The 16,818-nt window shown below is 51.7% G+C and overlaps 2 protein-coding genes across 2 annotated transcripts; one reads left to right on the top strand and one right to left on the bottom strand.

Annotated features, from left to right (window-relative positions):
• Window positions 1-988: 988 nt before the first annotated feature.
• On the bottom strand, window positions 989-2,174 carry DNAJC30 (DnaJ heat shock protein family (Hsp40) member C30). Its single transcript, XM_008018343.3, has one exon. It carries the CDS (start codon window positions 2,142-2,144, stop codon window positions 1,464-1,466), a length of 681 nt encoding a protein of 226 aa, XP_008016534.2. The 5' UTR covers window positions 2,145-2,174; the 3' UTR covers window positions 989-1,463.
• Window positions 2,175-2,274: 100 nt separating this feature from the next.
• Window positions 2,275-16,617, top strand: BUD23 (BUD23 rRNA methyltransferase and ribosome maturation factor). Its single transcript, XM_008018342.3, has 12 exons — window positions 2,275-2,388; window positions 2,491-2,528; window positions 5,332-5,427; window positions 5,514-5,596; window positions 5,696-5,792; window positions 9,241-9,337; window positions 10,919-10,969; window positions 11,644-11,729; window positions 11,935-11,980; window positions 12,302-12,360; window positions 16,008-16,097; window positions 16,238-16,617. Exons 1-12 carry the CDS (start codon window positions 2,341-2,343, stop codon window positions 16,290-16,292), a joined length of 846 nt encoding a protein of 281 aa, XP_008016533.1. The 5' UTR covers window positions 2,275-2,340; the 3' UTR covers window positions 16,293-16,617.
• The last annotated feature ends 201 nt before the right edge of the window (window positions 16,618-16,818 follow it).

Genomic DNA, 16,818 nt, shown 5'->3' with positions numbered 1-16,818 from the left:
AGTGATGACCAACTACTTAACATGAATTAGAAACAGAGCGGAAAAAACAACACACCTTTAGCCAGCTCTGCATTAAGAACCAAGTCTCCACCTTAAACACCAAACCCCCGTCCCTCAGTAGTCCTGTGTACTCCCAAAGCCCCAGTTTACCGCAGCCTCAAGCAGCCTCGTCTAAAAAATTAAGAAAGGGCCTGTGATGAGCATTGCAGGTTAAACAGGAACAGGGGACTCAAGCGCGGAGTCTGTCACTCTGTTTCTGGGAGGGGAGGGGCTGCACAGTGTGCAATGGGGCTGGCTGGTAAAGGGAGGAACAGGTGACAGCCACACTGTCCCAAGGGTGAACCTGGCCCTGCTATGGATTAGAACTATGACTAATAGGCTGGGCGTGGTGGCTCATGCCTGCAATCCCAGCACTTTGGGAGGCCGGGCGGGCAGATAGCCTGAGGTCAGCAGTTCAAGACCAGTCTGGCCAAGATGGTGAAACCCGTATCTACTAAAAATAACAAAAAACTAACCAGGTGTGGTGGCGGGAGCCTGTAATCCCAGCTACACAGTCAGGAGACTGAGGCAGGACAATCGCTTGAACCTGGGAGGTGGAGGTTGCAGTGAGCTAAGATTACACCACTTCACTCTAGCCTAGGCAACAGAGCGCAAGACTCCACCTCAGAAACAAAACAAAATAAAACAAAAAAAACCCCAAAAACTATGGATAATAAAGCATGACAGACCTTAAGATGCCAAATGATTTTCTCCTCTGCTGTCATGCCCACAGAGTAACTTCTCCAAGGTCACACATTAAATACGGGCACAGGAACACTCATTCCTTATGCTCAATGACTTTGTTTTCTCACTCCCACATGCTATCAAGAGAAGGGGGAGTGCCCCAGGGGCCTGACCTTAGCTGAAGGAATGGCAGGCTCTCCACTGATCCCATTCTTACCCTGGACCAGGTCTCACCTGCGGCTTGGGGAACTCACAGAAAGACAAGTTTCGTATAACCCCGGACTTTTTCTTTTGGCAGCCAACAATTGGTCACATTGCACATTTCAAGGTTACAGAGGAGGCCCACCGTATACACGCGGGGCAGGAGCAGATAAATCTTGCTCGGGGCTTTACAATAAAGCTACAGCGCGTGTTCCAGAAGTTGACTACATCTGGAAGCAGGAAGACAAACTCTGGAAGAAGTACCCTAGAGACTCCAGGAACCCCTTAACTCCTGGGCTTTCGGGACTCTTCAGCGTGGGGCCTTTTTCTTAGACGTCGAGAGACCTCCTTTTCTGGACCATAGTGGAGGGATGTGTAGGTCATCGGCTAAGCTGGGCGGGTCGGGGAGGGCAGGGGGAGTACAGTTCCTTAGGATCTCAGCAGAGGTTAGACTATCAATGGCCAAGGGTTCAGAGGCAGGAAAAAAGGCCGTTTTTTGGGGGTTGGCTGGGGACACTCCCCTTCCTTCCTCTCTCCGATTAAATATAAAAGCCGATGATGATGAAGATTGAGAAGACGAGGAAAATGGCAGCCACGTCTCGGGTCTCCTCCCAGCGGAGGCCTTTCAGGGACGCATTCTCCTGCCTTTTGCGAAGGGCCTCCCGCCGGGCCCTCAGGCGCCGTTCCCGCTCCAGTTGTTCCCCGTAGTGGGCCTGGTAGAAGGCGTCAAAGTTGAACATCGTGCGGTTGGCGCCGGGGGCGGCCCGAGAACCGTAGTAGGTCCGAGAAGTAGGCGGCGGGGGACGCGGCGAGCCGGGGTCGGGTGCGGGCGTCCTGGAGGGCCGGACGCCGGGTCCGCGCAGGTCCTCGTCGCTGAGGAGGCCGCGATCATACTTACGACGGAGGGTGGCACTGCCCAGCACCACGTAGGCCTGGGAGATGCGCGTGAAGCGCTCGGCAGCCTCCGAGCTCCCAGAGTTGCGGTCCGGGTGGTAGAGAAAGCACTGACGGTAGTAAGCCGCCTTGATTTGGGCCTGCGTGGCTGTGGAGGGGACGCCGAGCAGATCATAGAGCGCCGTGCGCGAGTACGAGCAGTCGCCCTGAGAATAAGTCCTCGCTCCCAGGCCCAGGCCGGGTGTAGAATTTAGTGGAAAAGCACGGGCTTGCAGCAACCTCCACGGTAACAGCCGCGACCACCATCCCCTGCGCATGGCTGCCATCTTGAATTGATTAGGCGGGCGGTGCAAGAGAAACTGGCCAATGAGAGGCGCCGGTTGGTCGCCCTGTAGCCAGTCACGTAAGGGGGGCGGGCAAGGAGGGGTGGAGCATGCGTATTACCAAGCGGTCGCCGGGCTGATGACATAAAAGCCGGGTTCCGGAAAACGCCAGTCGCAGGCGTGCTGCTGAGGCGTGAGTATGGCGTCTCGCGGCCGGCGTCCGGAGCATGGTGGACCACCGGAGCTGGTAAGTTCCCGGGCCCGCGGACACCCCTCTTCCCACTTCTACGGCCGCCGCGTCTGAATTCCTCCACTACCTGCCATTTCTTTTTCTTTTTTTTTTTTGCAGTTTTATGATGAGAAAGAAGCCCGGAAATACGTTCGCAAGTGAGGGGAGCCCGAGTACTGCGCGGTGTCCGGGGGTCGGGAAGCGGCAAGTTGTCCCGGTTGCTGGCGTTGCCTGGAAAGCTCGTAGAATTTGGGGGTGCGGGGAGGGAAGGACCCGGGTGGGTGCCTTTTCTGTCTCTGGTAAATCAACTTTGCCGATCTCTCTGGGCCTCGGTATCTCAGCATTGAGGTAGGGGTGATCGCGCTTGCTTTTCCGTGGGTGGTTTTTAAAGTCGAGTGTGACAACTTGTAAGCATGTGGTAAAAGAGGCGCTGGGCGGTGGGTATGGGCGAGGGGTCAGTCTTGGTGGGGGGAAGGAAGTAATTGGTGTCCGTAGGATGCTTATCGTGGCGCCTTGTTTGCCAATAAATGTTCGCGACAGCCGTTGGTGTGTTATTGTCTGAATTTCATAGAGGGTGGTTTGTACGAACTACAGAGTTGTGGCCAGGTGGGGATGGCTCGCGCCTGTAATCTCAGCAGTCCCAGCGCTTTGGGAGGCTGAGGTGGGAGGATCGGTTGAGCTTGAGAGTTCGAGACCAGCCTAGGCAACGTCGCGAGCCCCCGTCTCCCCCCAGAAATAAAAAAATTAGGCGGGCGTGGTGGCTCCCCTCGGCCTCTCCAGTAGCTGCGACCACAGGCGCGCGCCACCGCGGGTGGCGTATTTTTTTAATTTTTTGTAGCGACGGGGTCTCGCCGTGTTGCCCAACGTGGTCTAATCCCAGGGCTCAAGTGATCCTCCCGCCTTTGTCTCCTGAACTGTTAGGATTGCAGGCGTGAGCCACCGCACCTCGTCTTTAAAAAAAAAAAAAAAAAAAGAAAAAAAAAAAGAGGTGGGGGCGGAGGCAGGCGCGGTGGCTCACGCCTGCAATCCCAACACTTTGGGAGGCCGAGGCGGGCGGATCACTTGAGGTCAGGAGTTCGAGACCAGCATGGCCAATATGGCGAAACCCCAGCTCTACTGAAAACACAAAATTAGTCGGGCGCGATGGTGGACTTCTGTAATCCCAGCTAGTCGGAAGGCTGAGGCAGGAGAATTCGCTCGAACCCGGGACGGGGAGGTTGCAGTGAGCCGACATCACGGCACTGCACTCCAGCCTGGGCGACAGAGAAAGACTTTGTCTCAAAAAAAAAAAAAAGGTATTTTGTGGTTTTTCCATGCTTTCTCACTGAGAGACTAGCCGTATTTAAGTAAATGGCTATTGTCTGGGCACGGGGTCTCACGCCAGTAATCCCAGCCCTTTGGGAGGCCGAGGCGGATGGATGACCTGAGGTAGGGAAGGAGACCAACCTGGCCAACGTGGTGAAATCCCGTCTCTACTGAAAATACAAAAATTAGCCAGCCTATGGGAGGCTGAGGCAGGAGAATCTCTTGAACCTGAGAGGCAGAGGTTGCAGTGAGCTGCAATCGCACCACTATACTCCAGCCTTGGCAACAGAGTGAGACCCTGACTCAGTCAATCAATAAATAGCTATTGGATACTGTTTCTTTTTTTACGGACAGGGTCTGTCTGTTGCCCAGGCAGGAGTACCATGGCATGATCCCTGCCGACTGCCGATTGCAGCCTCAAGCCATCCTCCCCAGTAGCCGGAACTAGAGGCACTTGCCACCACGCTGGCTGAAATAGCTTGATATTTTTGTGTGTGTGTGAGACAGGGTCTCATTCTGTCGCCCAGGCTGAAGTGCTGCAGTGGCTGCAACCTCACCTCCCGGGTAGTTGGGAACTACAGGCGCACCACTTCACGCCCGGCTAGTTTGTGTAATTTTTTTGTGTAGAGGGGGTTTTGCTGCGTTGCCCAAGGATCTGGTAAGTTGCTCACGGGATCTGTCTGCCTTGACCTGCCAAAGTACTGGGATTATAGGCGTGAGCCACCAGGCCCGGTCCTTACTGCTGACTTTTTATGTCGATTATATGTTGAAGTGGTACTTTGAACATATTGGGTTAAAGAAAATACGTTATCAAACGTATGGGGTTAAAAATAATGACTCTAGTTTCTTTCACCTGTTTAAGTTTCTTTTTGACTGGCTATTGGGAGGCCATACGTGGCTCGTGTTGTGTTTCTCATGGACTGTGCTTCTGTAGGTTTTTGTGCATTATTGATCCTTCTAGATGAGAGAAACTATGGAGGATAATTCTTGCAGAAAATGTTTTCGCCGGGCGCGGTGGCTCAAGCCTGTAATCCCAGCACTTTGGGAGGCCGAGACGGGTGGATCACGAGGTCAGGAGATCGAGACCATCCTGGCTAAAACGGTGAAACCCCGTCTCTACTAAAAAATACAAAAAACTAGCCGGGCGAGGTGGCGGGCGCCTGTAGTCCCAGCTACTCGGGAGGCTGAGGCAGGAGAATGGTGGGAACCCGGGAGGCGGAGCTTGTAGTGAGCTGAGATCTGGCCACTGCACTCCAGCCTGGGCGGCAGAGCGAGACTCCGCCTCAAAAAAAAAAAAAAAAAAAAAAAGAAAATGTTTTCAACAAATGCTAGAGCAGCCCAGCCTAATAGAGTTGCAGATCCCAATGGTTGTTTATTATTAGGAAAGTGATTTGCTTTTTACACATCTGCTTGGCAGCTGGTACAGTGATAATTTGTTACCACAAAATAACATGGTCCTGAATTACATGGAATTTGGGGGTCACTTTTAAATAGTTGAATTTGTTGATCCCAACTTAGAAGGGGTCAGAAAAGAGTACCTTGGGATGATTGATCCTTTTTTTTTTTAAACTTGGCTTTTTTTTTTTTTATTTGGTCTGGGGGAGGTATTCACCCAGAACTCCTTTACCATGTCCACTTGTGTTTCTGCCTTCCCAGCTCACGGATGATTGATATCCAGACCAGGATGGCTGGGCGAGCACTGGAGCTTCTTTATCTGCCAGAGAATAAGCCCTGTTACCTGCTGGATATTGGGTGAGATTCTGGGGCCTGGTTCAGATTGTCTAAGGTGGTGAAGTACCTTTGCAAACTGACCGTGAGTCTATGATCGTGTCTTCCAGCTGTGGCACTGGGCTGAGTGGAAGTTATCTCTCAGATGAAGGGCACTATTGGGTGGGCCTGGATATCAGCCCTGCCATGCTGGGTAAGTATGTCCTGTCTGGCACCAGGGTGGATTACTCTGATGGGTGTGGAGAAGCCACAGGTATTGTCTCTTTCTCTGATTGTCTTTTCTCTAACGTAGATGAGGCCGTGGACCGAGAGATAGAGGGAGACCTACTGCTGGGCGATATGGGCCAGGGCATCCCATTCAAGCCGGGCACATTTGACGGTTGCATCAGGTGAGGGTCTTCACTTCCTGCTTTTATTTATTTAGAGACGGGGTCTCACTCTGTCATTTAGGCTCTAGTGCAGTGTCTGTGATTACGGCTCACACTGCAGCCTCCACCTCCTGGGTTCAGGTGATCTGCCCACCTCAGCCTCCTGAGTAGCTGGGACTACAGGCCCATGCCACCATACGTAGCTAATTTTTTTTTTTTCTGTTGAGACGGAGTCTTGCTCTGTCACCAGGCTGGAGTGCAGTGGTGTGATCTGGGCTCACTGCAACCTCTGCCTCCCAGGCTCAAGTGATTCTCCTGTCTCAGCCTCCCAAGTAGCTGGGATTACAGGAGCGTGCCACCACACCCAGCTAATTTTCGTATTTTTAATGGAGACAGAGTTTCACCATGTTGGCTGGGATGGTTTCAATCTCCTGACCTCGTGATCCACCCGCCTTGGCCTCTCAAAGTGCTGGGATTACAGGTGTGAGCCACCGCGATCAGCTTACTTTTTTTTTGTATTTGTTGTAGAGATGCCATGTTGCCCAGGTGATCCACCCACTTGGGCCTCCCAAAATGCTGGAAATTACAGGTGTGAGCCACCCCGGCCACTTCCTGCTTTTAGTCCTGTAGGCCAGTGCTTCCCAAACCTGGCTGTGCAGCAGTCACGCAGATATTTACAAATACACATCCCATGGGATTTTCAGATTTACAAGGTTAGAATAAGGCCTAAGAGTGTATTTTTTTGGATTCTAAAACTTTTCAGTCTGGCCAACACAGTGAAACCCAGTCTCTACTAAAAAGCCAGGCACGGTGGTGGGCACCTGTAGTCCCAGCTAGCTACTAAGGAGGCTGAGGCAGGAGAATTGCTTGAACCTGGGAGGCAGAGGTTGCAATGAGTCAAGACCACACCACTGCACTTCCAGCCTGGGTGATAGAGCGAGACTTCATCTCAAAAGTAAAACTTGTCTACTATTGTGATTATTTTGCATTGCCAGGTTCAGGCACCACTGGTACAGATTCTATGTTGGCTTTGTGTGTCTGGTGGGGGAGGGGAGGTGGTCTTTTAGCCTCTAGCGGCCATTTAGCAGACATCTTGTGGGCCCCAACAGCAATCTTTATTTGCCAACAAATAACTCTGGTGGAGAGCGGCGGGGCTTGCTCTAATCTCTTCAGTGCTCCAGAGTCCTTTCTCTGTAATCAGGGTTGGATTAAACATCGGCATAGCACTTTGATAACAGATCTTAGAGCGTTAAAATTGATTACGTTTTCCTTAGGCTGCTGCAATCAGTTCTGTTTAGTTTTTGGTGCAATGTGAGAGTGAAGGTAAGAAAATAGGGGAGACCTCCTTTGGTTATCCTAGGTTGAGTGGTGGGGATGTGAAGTGGGGAGCCAGGTGAGAGGTAAAAATTTGGATTAGAAGATTTTCCTTTTACATCTTGGAACAAGACCCAGAGGGGTTGGGGAATAATTTCAAGGGTAGCAGATGCTTTTTGGTAATGGTCAGGTGAGGTGTTCTAAGCTGTGAAAAGCCGAAGGCCAGCAGTATGGTCTGTATGTTTCGGAAGGGGGGTGGTCAGTTTTGTCTGTTTTGGGGGAGAGGTGAGGTGGTATAGCACACTTTTTTTTTTTTGGAGATGGAGTCTCACTCTGTTGCCCAGGCTGGAGTGCAATGGCACGATCTCAGCTCACTGCAACCTCCACCTCCCGGGTTCAAGCAATTCTCCTGCCTCAGCCTCCTGAGTAGCTGGGATTACAGGCGCTCACCACTATGCTCGGCTGATTTTGTATTTTCGTGGAGACGGGGTTTCACCATGTTGGCCAGGCTGGTACTGAACTCCTGACTTTGTGATCCCCCTGCCTCAGCCTCCCAAAGTGCTGGGATTACAGGTGTGAGCCACCGCACACGGCCCAGACTTTCTTTTGTAAACATTTGCTACATGTGAGACATACAAGTTACTGTGGAGTACGGGGAAATGAAACAGTCTCTGTGTTTAAGACTCTCCACGGTTTATTAGGTGCTTTAGGACTTGGACCAGGCAACTGAATATAAGGCCATGAGTGGTGTGTGCCCTAGAGAGTCGTGGAGCTGCCAGAGCACAGGAAAGCCTTGGGTGAAGGGGCTGCGCCTTGAAGGCTGGGAGGAATTTGGATAGTCAAGGAGAGGGTTTCCGAGTGAGGGAACAGTGGGCAGAGGCACTGACGCTAGTGGGAAAGGGTCTGAGATGAGAGTGATGAATGAGAGATTCCACAGAAGATGGCGTTGTGTGTGGTTGGTTCCTAGAAGGCACCTAAGTATGTCCTAAGAAGTTTGGGCTTGATGGATGATGGGGGGTTGGCAGGTGACGGGATCAGATGTGTGTTTAAGGAAGGTGATTTTCAGATGGAAGAGAAGAGGGAGTTAGGTGGAAACATTTGAGTTGGTAGCGCTGAGCATTGGTGGGGGGACGTGAAAGTTGGGAGAGGCTGTGGGAGTGGAGGTAGGGCTCTGCATGTGTGTGTACAGCAGAGGGAGGGGAAGGGCAGGAAGGAAGACATAGTGACTGCTTGACGGTTTTTTTAGTTTATTTTTTGAGATGGAGGCTTGCTCTGTTGCCCAGGCTGGAGTGCAGTGGTGCAGTCTCAGCTTATTGCAAACTCCGCCTCCTGGGTTCAAGTGATTCTTCTGCCTCAGCCTCCTGAGTAGCTGGGATTACAGGCACATGCCACCACGCCGAGCTAATTTTTGTATTTTTAGTAGCAACCGGGTTTCACCGTATTGGTCTGGCTGGCCGCAAACTCCTGACTTCAGGTGATCCACCTGCCTCAGTCTCCCAAAATACTGGGATTACGAGTGTGAGTCACCGTGCTTGGCCGCTTGAGGTTTTAAATCTGGGGGTTGTGAAAACACTTAACAGGTAGAGTGGAAGGGAGTGATTTAAGAGGAAGGGTGATGGGTGGCTGTGTGTGTGTGAATAGTCTAAAGCCTGTTTCCTTGGATTGGAGGAAGGGAACAAGGAGGGGTGTGTGGGCAGACAGTCTTGACACGGAGGAATTCTCAAGTTGAGATGCAGATGGAAACAAGGTTGAGGAAAGGTTTCTGGGGCTGACTGAGGGACATGAATGCTGTCCTTCTGTATGTCCTATTTTCCCAGTGTTGTAGAATCATGACCTGCAGTGGACTTGCACTTTTTTCTTTGTCTTTAAATTTTTAAACTTTAAAATACTTTTGAGTAGAGATGGGGTCTTGCTATGTTGTCCAGGCTAGTTTTGAACTCCTGGCCTCAGGCAATTTTGTCTTGGCCTCAGAAAATGCTGGGATTACAGGGCATGAGCCACTGTACGTGGCCTGAACCTGCACTTTCTAAGAAGGGAAGCTGTGGGAGGAGGGGTTTCTCTTGGAGATCCAAGACGGATGATGTTGAGAAGCTTGAAGCGGTGAGGGGAGCAATGTGGATTGCTCCCTTGCCTGACTAGGTCCGTTCCTTTTTAGCATTTCTGCTGTGCAGTGGCTGTGTAATGCTAACAAGAAGTCTGAAAACCCTGCCAAGCGCCTGTACTGCTTTTTTGCTTCTCTTTTTTCTGTTCTCGTGAGTATAAGATCTTCTCCCCATCTGGGTTAGCTGCCTGTCCCTCCGTAGCCCTGCAGGTAGAGTGAGGAAATTGAGGTGTCCCATGATGGGAACGCTACTCATATGGGACCGCAGGACCTTACTGTGGTTGCTTCTGTCCAGGTTCTCAGCCTAAAGAAGTTCAAGCTCAGTGGACTGGTATACGCTCATCAAACCCAGAAGTCACTGATGGCAAAATCGGAGACCAATTTAGTAACTTGTAATAGGGCCTACTTCTGTTGATTGGTATTCCTATGTCTGTTACTCTGAGTTTTAATCAGAAGTTGGTTTGGGGGCCAGAAGTTGGTTTGGGGGCATGGACTGAGCAGAGTGAGGACAAGAGATGTCGTGTTGAGACCATCCAGAGGGGTACCTTCCAAAGTGCCCACATGCTTCTGACTCCTCACTTCTCCCTCCACCTAATGCTGATCCTTTTCCTCGGATGGGGAACAGGATAGTTATTTACCGCAGAGAGAGCCTATATTAGCTTTATCTTGCTTTTTTAACTAATGATGTTAATTTCAGTTGTTCACTAAGATTAGATGATAGTCTGAGATTTTAAGTCCTAAAAATGAGTTCTTTTTAAATCTTACTTGTTTTTTGAGACAGACTTTTGCTCTGTTGCCTGGGATGGAGTGCAGTGGTGTGATGGTAGCTCACTGTGCCCTCGAAATCTTGGTCTCAGCTTCTCAAGTAGCTTGGGCTACAGGCACACACCACCATGCCAGGCTAATTTTTTACTTACTTTTTTTTTAGAGATGGTGTCTAGCTATGTTGCCCAGGCTGGTGTTAAACTCCTGGCTTCAAGCAATCCTCCTGCATCAGCCTCCCAAAGTGATGGAATTTTAGGTGTAAGCCACTGTGCCAGCTTAAAAATGAGTCCGTTTTGAAGGATCTGAGTGGTTTTTGCCTCCTTAGCCTGGTCCAGCCCACCCCTAGTTTTCCTGGGGTGAACTGCTCTTGCCGACAGCTAGCCGCTGGTCTTTCATGGAGTGGACTCCTCCTGCCGATCTGGCCGCTGGTCTTTCGTGGGGTGGACTGCTCCTGCTGATTTGGCCACTGGTTTTTTCTGGGTTGGACTGCCCCTGCCAATCTGGCCACTGGTCTTGTGTGTCACATGAGTTTTCCTCCTGGCGTACTGGCTTAATATTGTAGTTCCGAGGGCCTTTATGTTTCCTCTTCTCCCTGCTGGAAGGCTCTTCCCCTCTACGTTTAAACAGCCAGCTCCTCACTCCATTCAAATCTCTGCTCAAGTGTCCATCTGAAACAGACCTTTTGGAACCGAAAGTAAACTGAACTGAAAGGAAACTGTCACTTTGTCCAATTCCTCTTTTTGCAACAAAGGAAAAATTGCTACTGTAAATGAGTTGCCTCCCCTACTAAAATGTGAGCTCCAAAGTTCAGGTTGATCTCTTGTTCATGACTATCCCCAGCCCTAACAGCAGTGCCTCATCCATAATGGAAACTCAGGAAATACTCGGTGAATGAAGGGAGGGAGGGTGTCCAGGCCCTAAGCTGATGCGGTCATTTGTAAGACAGTGATGTTCCTGTTTCTTTCAGGTCCGGGGATCCCGAGCTGTCCTGCAGCTATACCCTGAGAACTCAGAGCAGGTGAGTCCCTTGCCTACTGGGTGTGCAGGGGAGCGGGGGGACTCATCAGGTAAGCTGTCCTGGGGAAGCGACAAAGAACCTTATGCAGATTGACGGGAAAAGGAGAAAACATGCACCCTAGTGTGGCCCCTGATGGCACATTTGATGACCTGATATCCTGAGGGGGGGGCGGCATTTGCAGAGGTGGGGTGGGATGTCTTCCCTTGGCAGATGACATGGTATTATAGATAAGGTAATACGACTAATTTCCATAACCAAATAAGTGAATGCCATTTAGGAAGGGGGAGAGGGCAGCGACAGTTGTCTGTTGTGTGATGTATAATTAAGGAATGGCGGAGCAGGATGTAGATGTTGAAAGATAAGTGAAGAGCTGTTCCTGACTAATAACATGAATGAGTCTGGCTTCCAGTTGTGGCCATCTCCTTCCTAAACTTGAGTGGAGAGCTGGGTCCCTGCGCTGGAAAGTGAGAATGAGAGGAGTTGCTTTGTTGTGTAATTCTCCTGAGCGAGGTGTGGGCCATGCCTGCACTTTTCTCTACGTGGCTTACAGCGACCTTAAGTTCTCCCAGGCAGGATTCGTCCTGGGGCAGACTGGTTTCTGAAGGAGGGGAGGGAGGTAAAGCTGTCTGCTCCTCTCACCTCCGCTGCCTGACCCACTGCCTTTCTTTCTTCAGTTGGAGCTGATCACAACCCAGGCCACAAAGGCGGGCTTCTCCGGTGGCATGGTGGTGGACTACCCTAACAGTGCCAAAGCAAAGAAGTGAGCGCTGGGGGCTGGTGTGCTGCCTGGGCTGCAGGAGGGAGGGTACTGGCATAGCCCTTTCAGGCCACTCAGTGGTGCAGAGGAGTGCTGGGGTGTGGGTCACCAGGGTCCAGGCAGGCGGGGTGGGGAGACGGGGTGGCGAGAACTTGTCTCCCTATGGGGTTTCTCCACCCAGTCCTCACGTTGCACTTTCTCCTTTCAGATTCTACCTCTGCTTGTTTTCTGGGCCTTCGACCTTTATACCAGAGGTGAGGGACACTGGGTTTGCCAGCAGGCCTGTGTCTTGACTTCCAGGCAGTGGGGCTCAGTCTGCAGAGCCTGCTGGGAGAACACTGGTGGGGAAGTAGGGCCCAGCCCCAGAGTGCAGAGCCTGGAGTGCTCACGTCCTCTGGAATCCGGAGGCAGAGACCTCTGCTCTTCAGGTCCCACAAAGGCATGTCGGTTCCTTCTCATGGGACTGGACCTTGTCCCTGTTGGAAGGGCTCAGGCCTGGGTGCCCGGGCTTCTGGAGTGGGAAACGTGGGTTGAGAACTCTTCAGGGTGACCTAAGTGCACTTTGGTTCCTGCAGGGGCTGAGTGAAAATCAGGATGAAGATGAACCCAGGGAGTCTGTGTTCACCAATGAGAGGTAAAGCAACTGCTGAACCCTGCCCCGGCTGCAGCGGGGGCTGCCACATTTGTTAGATGTGGACTTTCCCTCTGCCCTCCCCCAAGCCTCTCAGGTCACATGCAGCAGGGACACCAAGGTGGTGGCAGAAACATCAGGCCCCGTTTGGACTGTGCCTGTTTGGGGCTAGGAGTTTGGGGTCCTGGATGTCTGCGGGCAGCCATGCAGCTTGGAGCTCCCTTTGTGAGCCCGCACGTACCCCTTCCTCTTGCCACGCCTGGCAGGCCATCTCCTTCCTGATGCTGCCCTCCACCTGCATCCGGGACCCTCTCCCTCGGGTGCCGTGGTTCCCCCTTCCCTCCTGCATGCTCATCTTGACTGTCCTGGGTGACTCCGGTCGGCACACAGGCATGCTGCACAAGTTCTCCTTTTCTAGAAAAGTTCCTCCCTTAATTAACCCCATAACAACTGCTAACCGCCCAATTGATCTGCTTGCCTTCATAGCAGAACTCAGACCTGCCTCTTTCTTCTTCCCTCCTGCCATTCTCTCACTCCACTTCTCAGGCTGACAATTCTGTCTTACCAAAACTCGTTCTTGTCGAGGCCACCACCAGTTTCTGTCAAGCCACGTCTGGTCACTTCTGACCTTTTTTCTTGTCCTGCCTGCTCAGTAGGGTCGGAGGCAGCAGCGCACTCCCTCCTTGACACTTCCTTCACTTGGCCTTCCACCCACCGTTGTGGTTTCCTCAGCCTTCCTGGCTGCTCCTCAGTCCACTGCTGCTTCCTCCTCGAGTCCCGGGCCCAGCCTGGATTGGATCCCTTCTCTATCCGTGGTGTGTAAATGCCAGCCAGAAGCTCCTGCCTCCCAAATGTGTATCTTCATTCTCTGCCACCTGGCGTTTCCCAGTGCCTCCTCGGTGTCCATACCTGGACTTTACATGGGTACCTCAAACAGAACAGCTCTTGGTTTTCATCCCCTAAGCGTTCTCTCTCTCTCTTTTTTTTTTTCTTTTTTTTTTTTTGAGACAGGGTCTTGCTCTCTTACCCAGGCTAGGGTGCAGTGGTGGAATCTTAGCTCACTGCAGCCTCAAACTCCTGGGCTCAAATGATCCTCCTGCCTCAGCCTCCCAAGTAGCTGAGACTACAACTGCATGCCACCATGCCTGGTTAATTTTTAGAGTTTTTGGTGGAGATGGGGTCTTGCCATGTTGTGCAGGCTGGTCTTGAACTCCTGGCCTCAAGGAGTTCCCTTGTCTCAGCCTCCCAAAGTTCTGGGATGATTGGTGTGAGCCACCATGCCTAGCCATCCTCCATTTTTTTGTGTGAGATGGAGTCTCACTCTGTCATCTGGGCTGGAGTGCAGTGGCTCAATCTCAACTCACTGCAGCCTCCGCCTCCCGGGTTCAAGCCATTCTCCTGCCTCAGCCTCCCAAGTAGCTGGGATTGCAGGCGCCCGCCATTACACCCAGCTAATTTTTGTGTTTTTGGTAGGGGGGGGGGTTTCGCCATGTTGGCCACGCTGGTCTCGAACTCCTGACCTCGTGATCTGCCTGCCTTGGCCTCCCAAAGTGCTGGGATTACAGGCGTGAACTACTGTGCCCAGCCTCATCCTCCATTCTTTGCCATTCTTGATCATTCCTGTCTCCCTACATTTCACATCCCGTCAGCCTGTCATTGAGCCCTGCTGTCCGTCCCTCAGTGTGTATCGCCGTGCTGGCCCTCCCTGCTTCCAACAGTCTAATCCAGCAGAGCCTAATCCAGCACTACGCCTAGCCTGGATTGCTGAAACAGCTGTCTACCTTGTCTCCCTGCCTTTGCAGTCTTTGCTTCTTGCAGATTATTTTCTGCATAGCAGCAAAACTGGTCTTTTTCTCTTTTTTCTAAAATGTAAGTTGTATCTTGACATTACTCTTTCACTGTCTTCCTTGCAGTTCCGCTCCCCGCTTGGGTTGATTTTTCTTAACACCCTTCGCTGCTCTAAGTCATACATAGCAGTTGACTTGGTTACTATTTGTATCTCCAGCTAGAATGAAAACTTGCTGAGGACTGGTATTGTATCCCTGACGTTGACAATAGTGTCTTGTTAGTAAAACGTGCTCAGTATTTTTCTGAATGAATAGTTGATGATAAGGTAGTGAAGAGGGAGGTTATTTCTGAGTTCCAGTTGACATGAGGGAAAGGTCTTAAGACCTTTAAGACATTTAAGAGGAAAAATGAGCCCCAAATGCACGTGTGGGGAAGGCCCACAGCTGGGCGCAGCCAGGCATGTTCCTTGCGTCCACCATAGGTTTATGCTGCCTGACCCCTTGGGTCTTTGCTCATTTCCCTTAGCTTCCCTAGTTCATTCCCCATGGGCAGCTGGGGCCCTTCTGGATGACCTCTTCTCTCAGGGGTCCATCTTGTGCTCCCAGGGTGCACTCCCATCTCCTTCCTCACAGGGGAGGTACACATTGCCTCATCTACTCCATGCATCTTAGGATCCCTTTTGTCCTCACACTGGGGTCTTCAGACGACATGTCCTAAAAGTAAACACAGGTAAGCTGAATGACGTGAGCATCCATTCCTCAGCTATCTGAAAAGTGGGGGTAGTGCCACCCATCTTGGCAGTGTGTTCAGGGTGCCCAGCACATACCTTGCCATCCCTCGTTCTGTAGGCTCACACTTTCAGTTCCTCAGATGAGGTAGAGAGCAGGGAAGGGCTTCTGTTACTGTCACCTCAGTCTAACCACATTCAGGACACCTGTTTATTTTAAATAAATAGATGAATTAAGTCTTTTAAGCCTTTACCTAATCAGTCTCCAGGCTCTCTTTTTGGCCTGTTCCTTCTTTCCTCCTGGCTTCCTCCCTCCCACGCCTCTCATGTGCCTCCTACAGGGCTGGACCCCCACTTCTCTTGGGACCTGTGCTTTGGGGCACTCCCTGTCTTCACCTCCTCCCTTTAGCTCCCTTGATGACTTTCCCCCTTGCTGCTTCTCCCATGGCCCACCTGTTGGCCCCTCTTTGCCACCCTGCCCTGGCTTTGTACTCCTTGTAGAACCTTGAGATGATGACTCCTGTGTCCCCAGTCCTGCTCTGCAACTGCTCCTGCTTTGTGCTGGCCCCTCAGGCTCAGGCACCCAAATGGCAGCACCTTGGCTTGCCCTCTCGTTTCTACGGATGGTCACAGGGGTGTTCGGGGTTACCCCAGCCCTCTTTCCTTCTTCCTTCACGCCCCTCAGTCCTTCCTTTTCAGCCCCTCCTTTCCATCCCTGTCTTCCTGCCCCCGAGCTGTGGACCCTAAGCTCCTGCCGTGAACTGTCCACTGTGCTTTTGAAGTTCAGGTGATGATGTGTCACTGCATTGGTAGAAAGCGGCCTGCTTACTGCTGCTTAGCTGCTTCCCAAAGAGGGAACAGACTGCTTGCTGGCGTTGAGATCTCCATACCTGGCCCAGCCCTCTCCTCTCCCCACCCAACAACCTCTGTGGCCCAGGTGGATGTGATTGGGAAGGAGGATGTCCAGAGTGAGGACTTGTGTTGTAGGGAAGGTGGAGCATCTGAGGGAAGGGGCATCTGAGGCCACCAGACTCAGAGGTAAGCTTGCCATGGATTCAAGTGGGGGCCAGCTGGGCAGCCCCATCCATGAGCCATCCATCAGCCATCCATCAGCTCATCGCTGTGTCCACCACAGGGTCCCATTCAGGATGTCGCGGCGGGGAATGGTGAGGAAGAGCCGGGCATGGGTGCTGGAGAAGAAGGAGCGGCACAGGCGCCAGGGCAGGTGAGTGCCAGCCTGGGAGCTGGCAGGGTGGGTGGGGGGGTGGATGCCTGTTGCCACTAAGAGCTCCAACTCCCCTGCATTTGAAGGGTCCAGGGCTGCTTTGATCTTTTTTTCTGAGACTGTTTTCCTTTTTTGCACAGGGAAGTCAGACCTGACACCCAGTACACTGGCCGCAAGCGCAAGCCCCGCTTCTAAGTCACCCCACAGTTCTGGACAGGCACTTGCCTCTGTACTTTTCTATATTGTTCAGCTGACAAAGTAGTATTTTAGAAAAGTTCTAAAGTTCTGAAAATGTTTTCTGCAGTAAAAAAAAAAAAAAAAAGTACTCTGGGCCGGGCGTGGTGGCTCACACCTGTAATCCCAGCACCTTGGGAGGCTGAGGCGGGAGGATCATTTGAGGCCAGGAGTTTAAGACGTGCCTGGGCAACATAATGAGACTTCGTTTCTAGGGGGGGAAAAAAAAAGCTCTGAGAGCATCTTATTTTGTTTAAAAGCAAGAAATAAAAATTCCTTTTGTGGAGCTCTGGCATCTCCCAGCTCTGTGATTCTCACCAAACTCTGGGTCCTCCTGGTGGGCTGCTGCTTAACTCCCCAGGCAGGAATCAGGTTTAAAAAACCTTAACGTGCATGAAAGCATTCTTTCCATTTGCAAGGAACAGAGTCCTTTAATTTGGGGCTCATACATAACTATATCATAATCACAGCAAGCGAAGTTGGGAAG

The sequence above is a fragment of the Chlorocebus sabaeus genome, chromosome 28, assembly GCF_047675955.1.
Source record: "Chlorocebus sabaeus isolate Y175 chromosome 28, mChlSab1.0.hap1, whole genome shotgun sequence".
NCBI lineage: Eukaryota > Metazoa > Chordata > Mammalia > Primates > Cercopithecidae > Chlorocebus > Chlorocebus sabaeus.
The sequence above is the reverse complement of the archived record's forward strand: the minus strand, read 5'-3'. Positions and strand labels throughout refer to the sequence as shown.

Bases quoted from the DNA above. Each gene is read 5' to 3' on its own strand.
- BUD23 (XM_008018342.3), top strand. From the start codon at position 2,341: ATGGCGTCTCGCGGCCGGCGTCCGGAGCATGGTGGACCACCGGAGCTG. The intron at 9,338-10,918 runs GTGAGTATAAGA...TGTTTCTTTCAG, and splicing joins CTTCTCTTTTTTCTGTTCTC to GTCCGGGGATCCCGAGCTGT. The intron at 10,970-11,643 runs GTGAGTCCCTTG...TTCTTTCTTCAG, and splicing joins ACCCTGAGAACTCAGAGCAG to TTGGAGCTGATCACAACCCA.
- DNAJC30 (XM_008018343.3), bottom strand. From the start codon at position 2,144: ATGGCAGCCATGCGCAGGGGATGGTGGTCGCGGCTGTTACCGTGGAGG.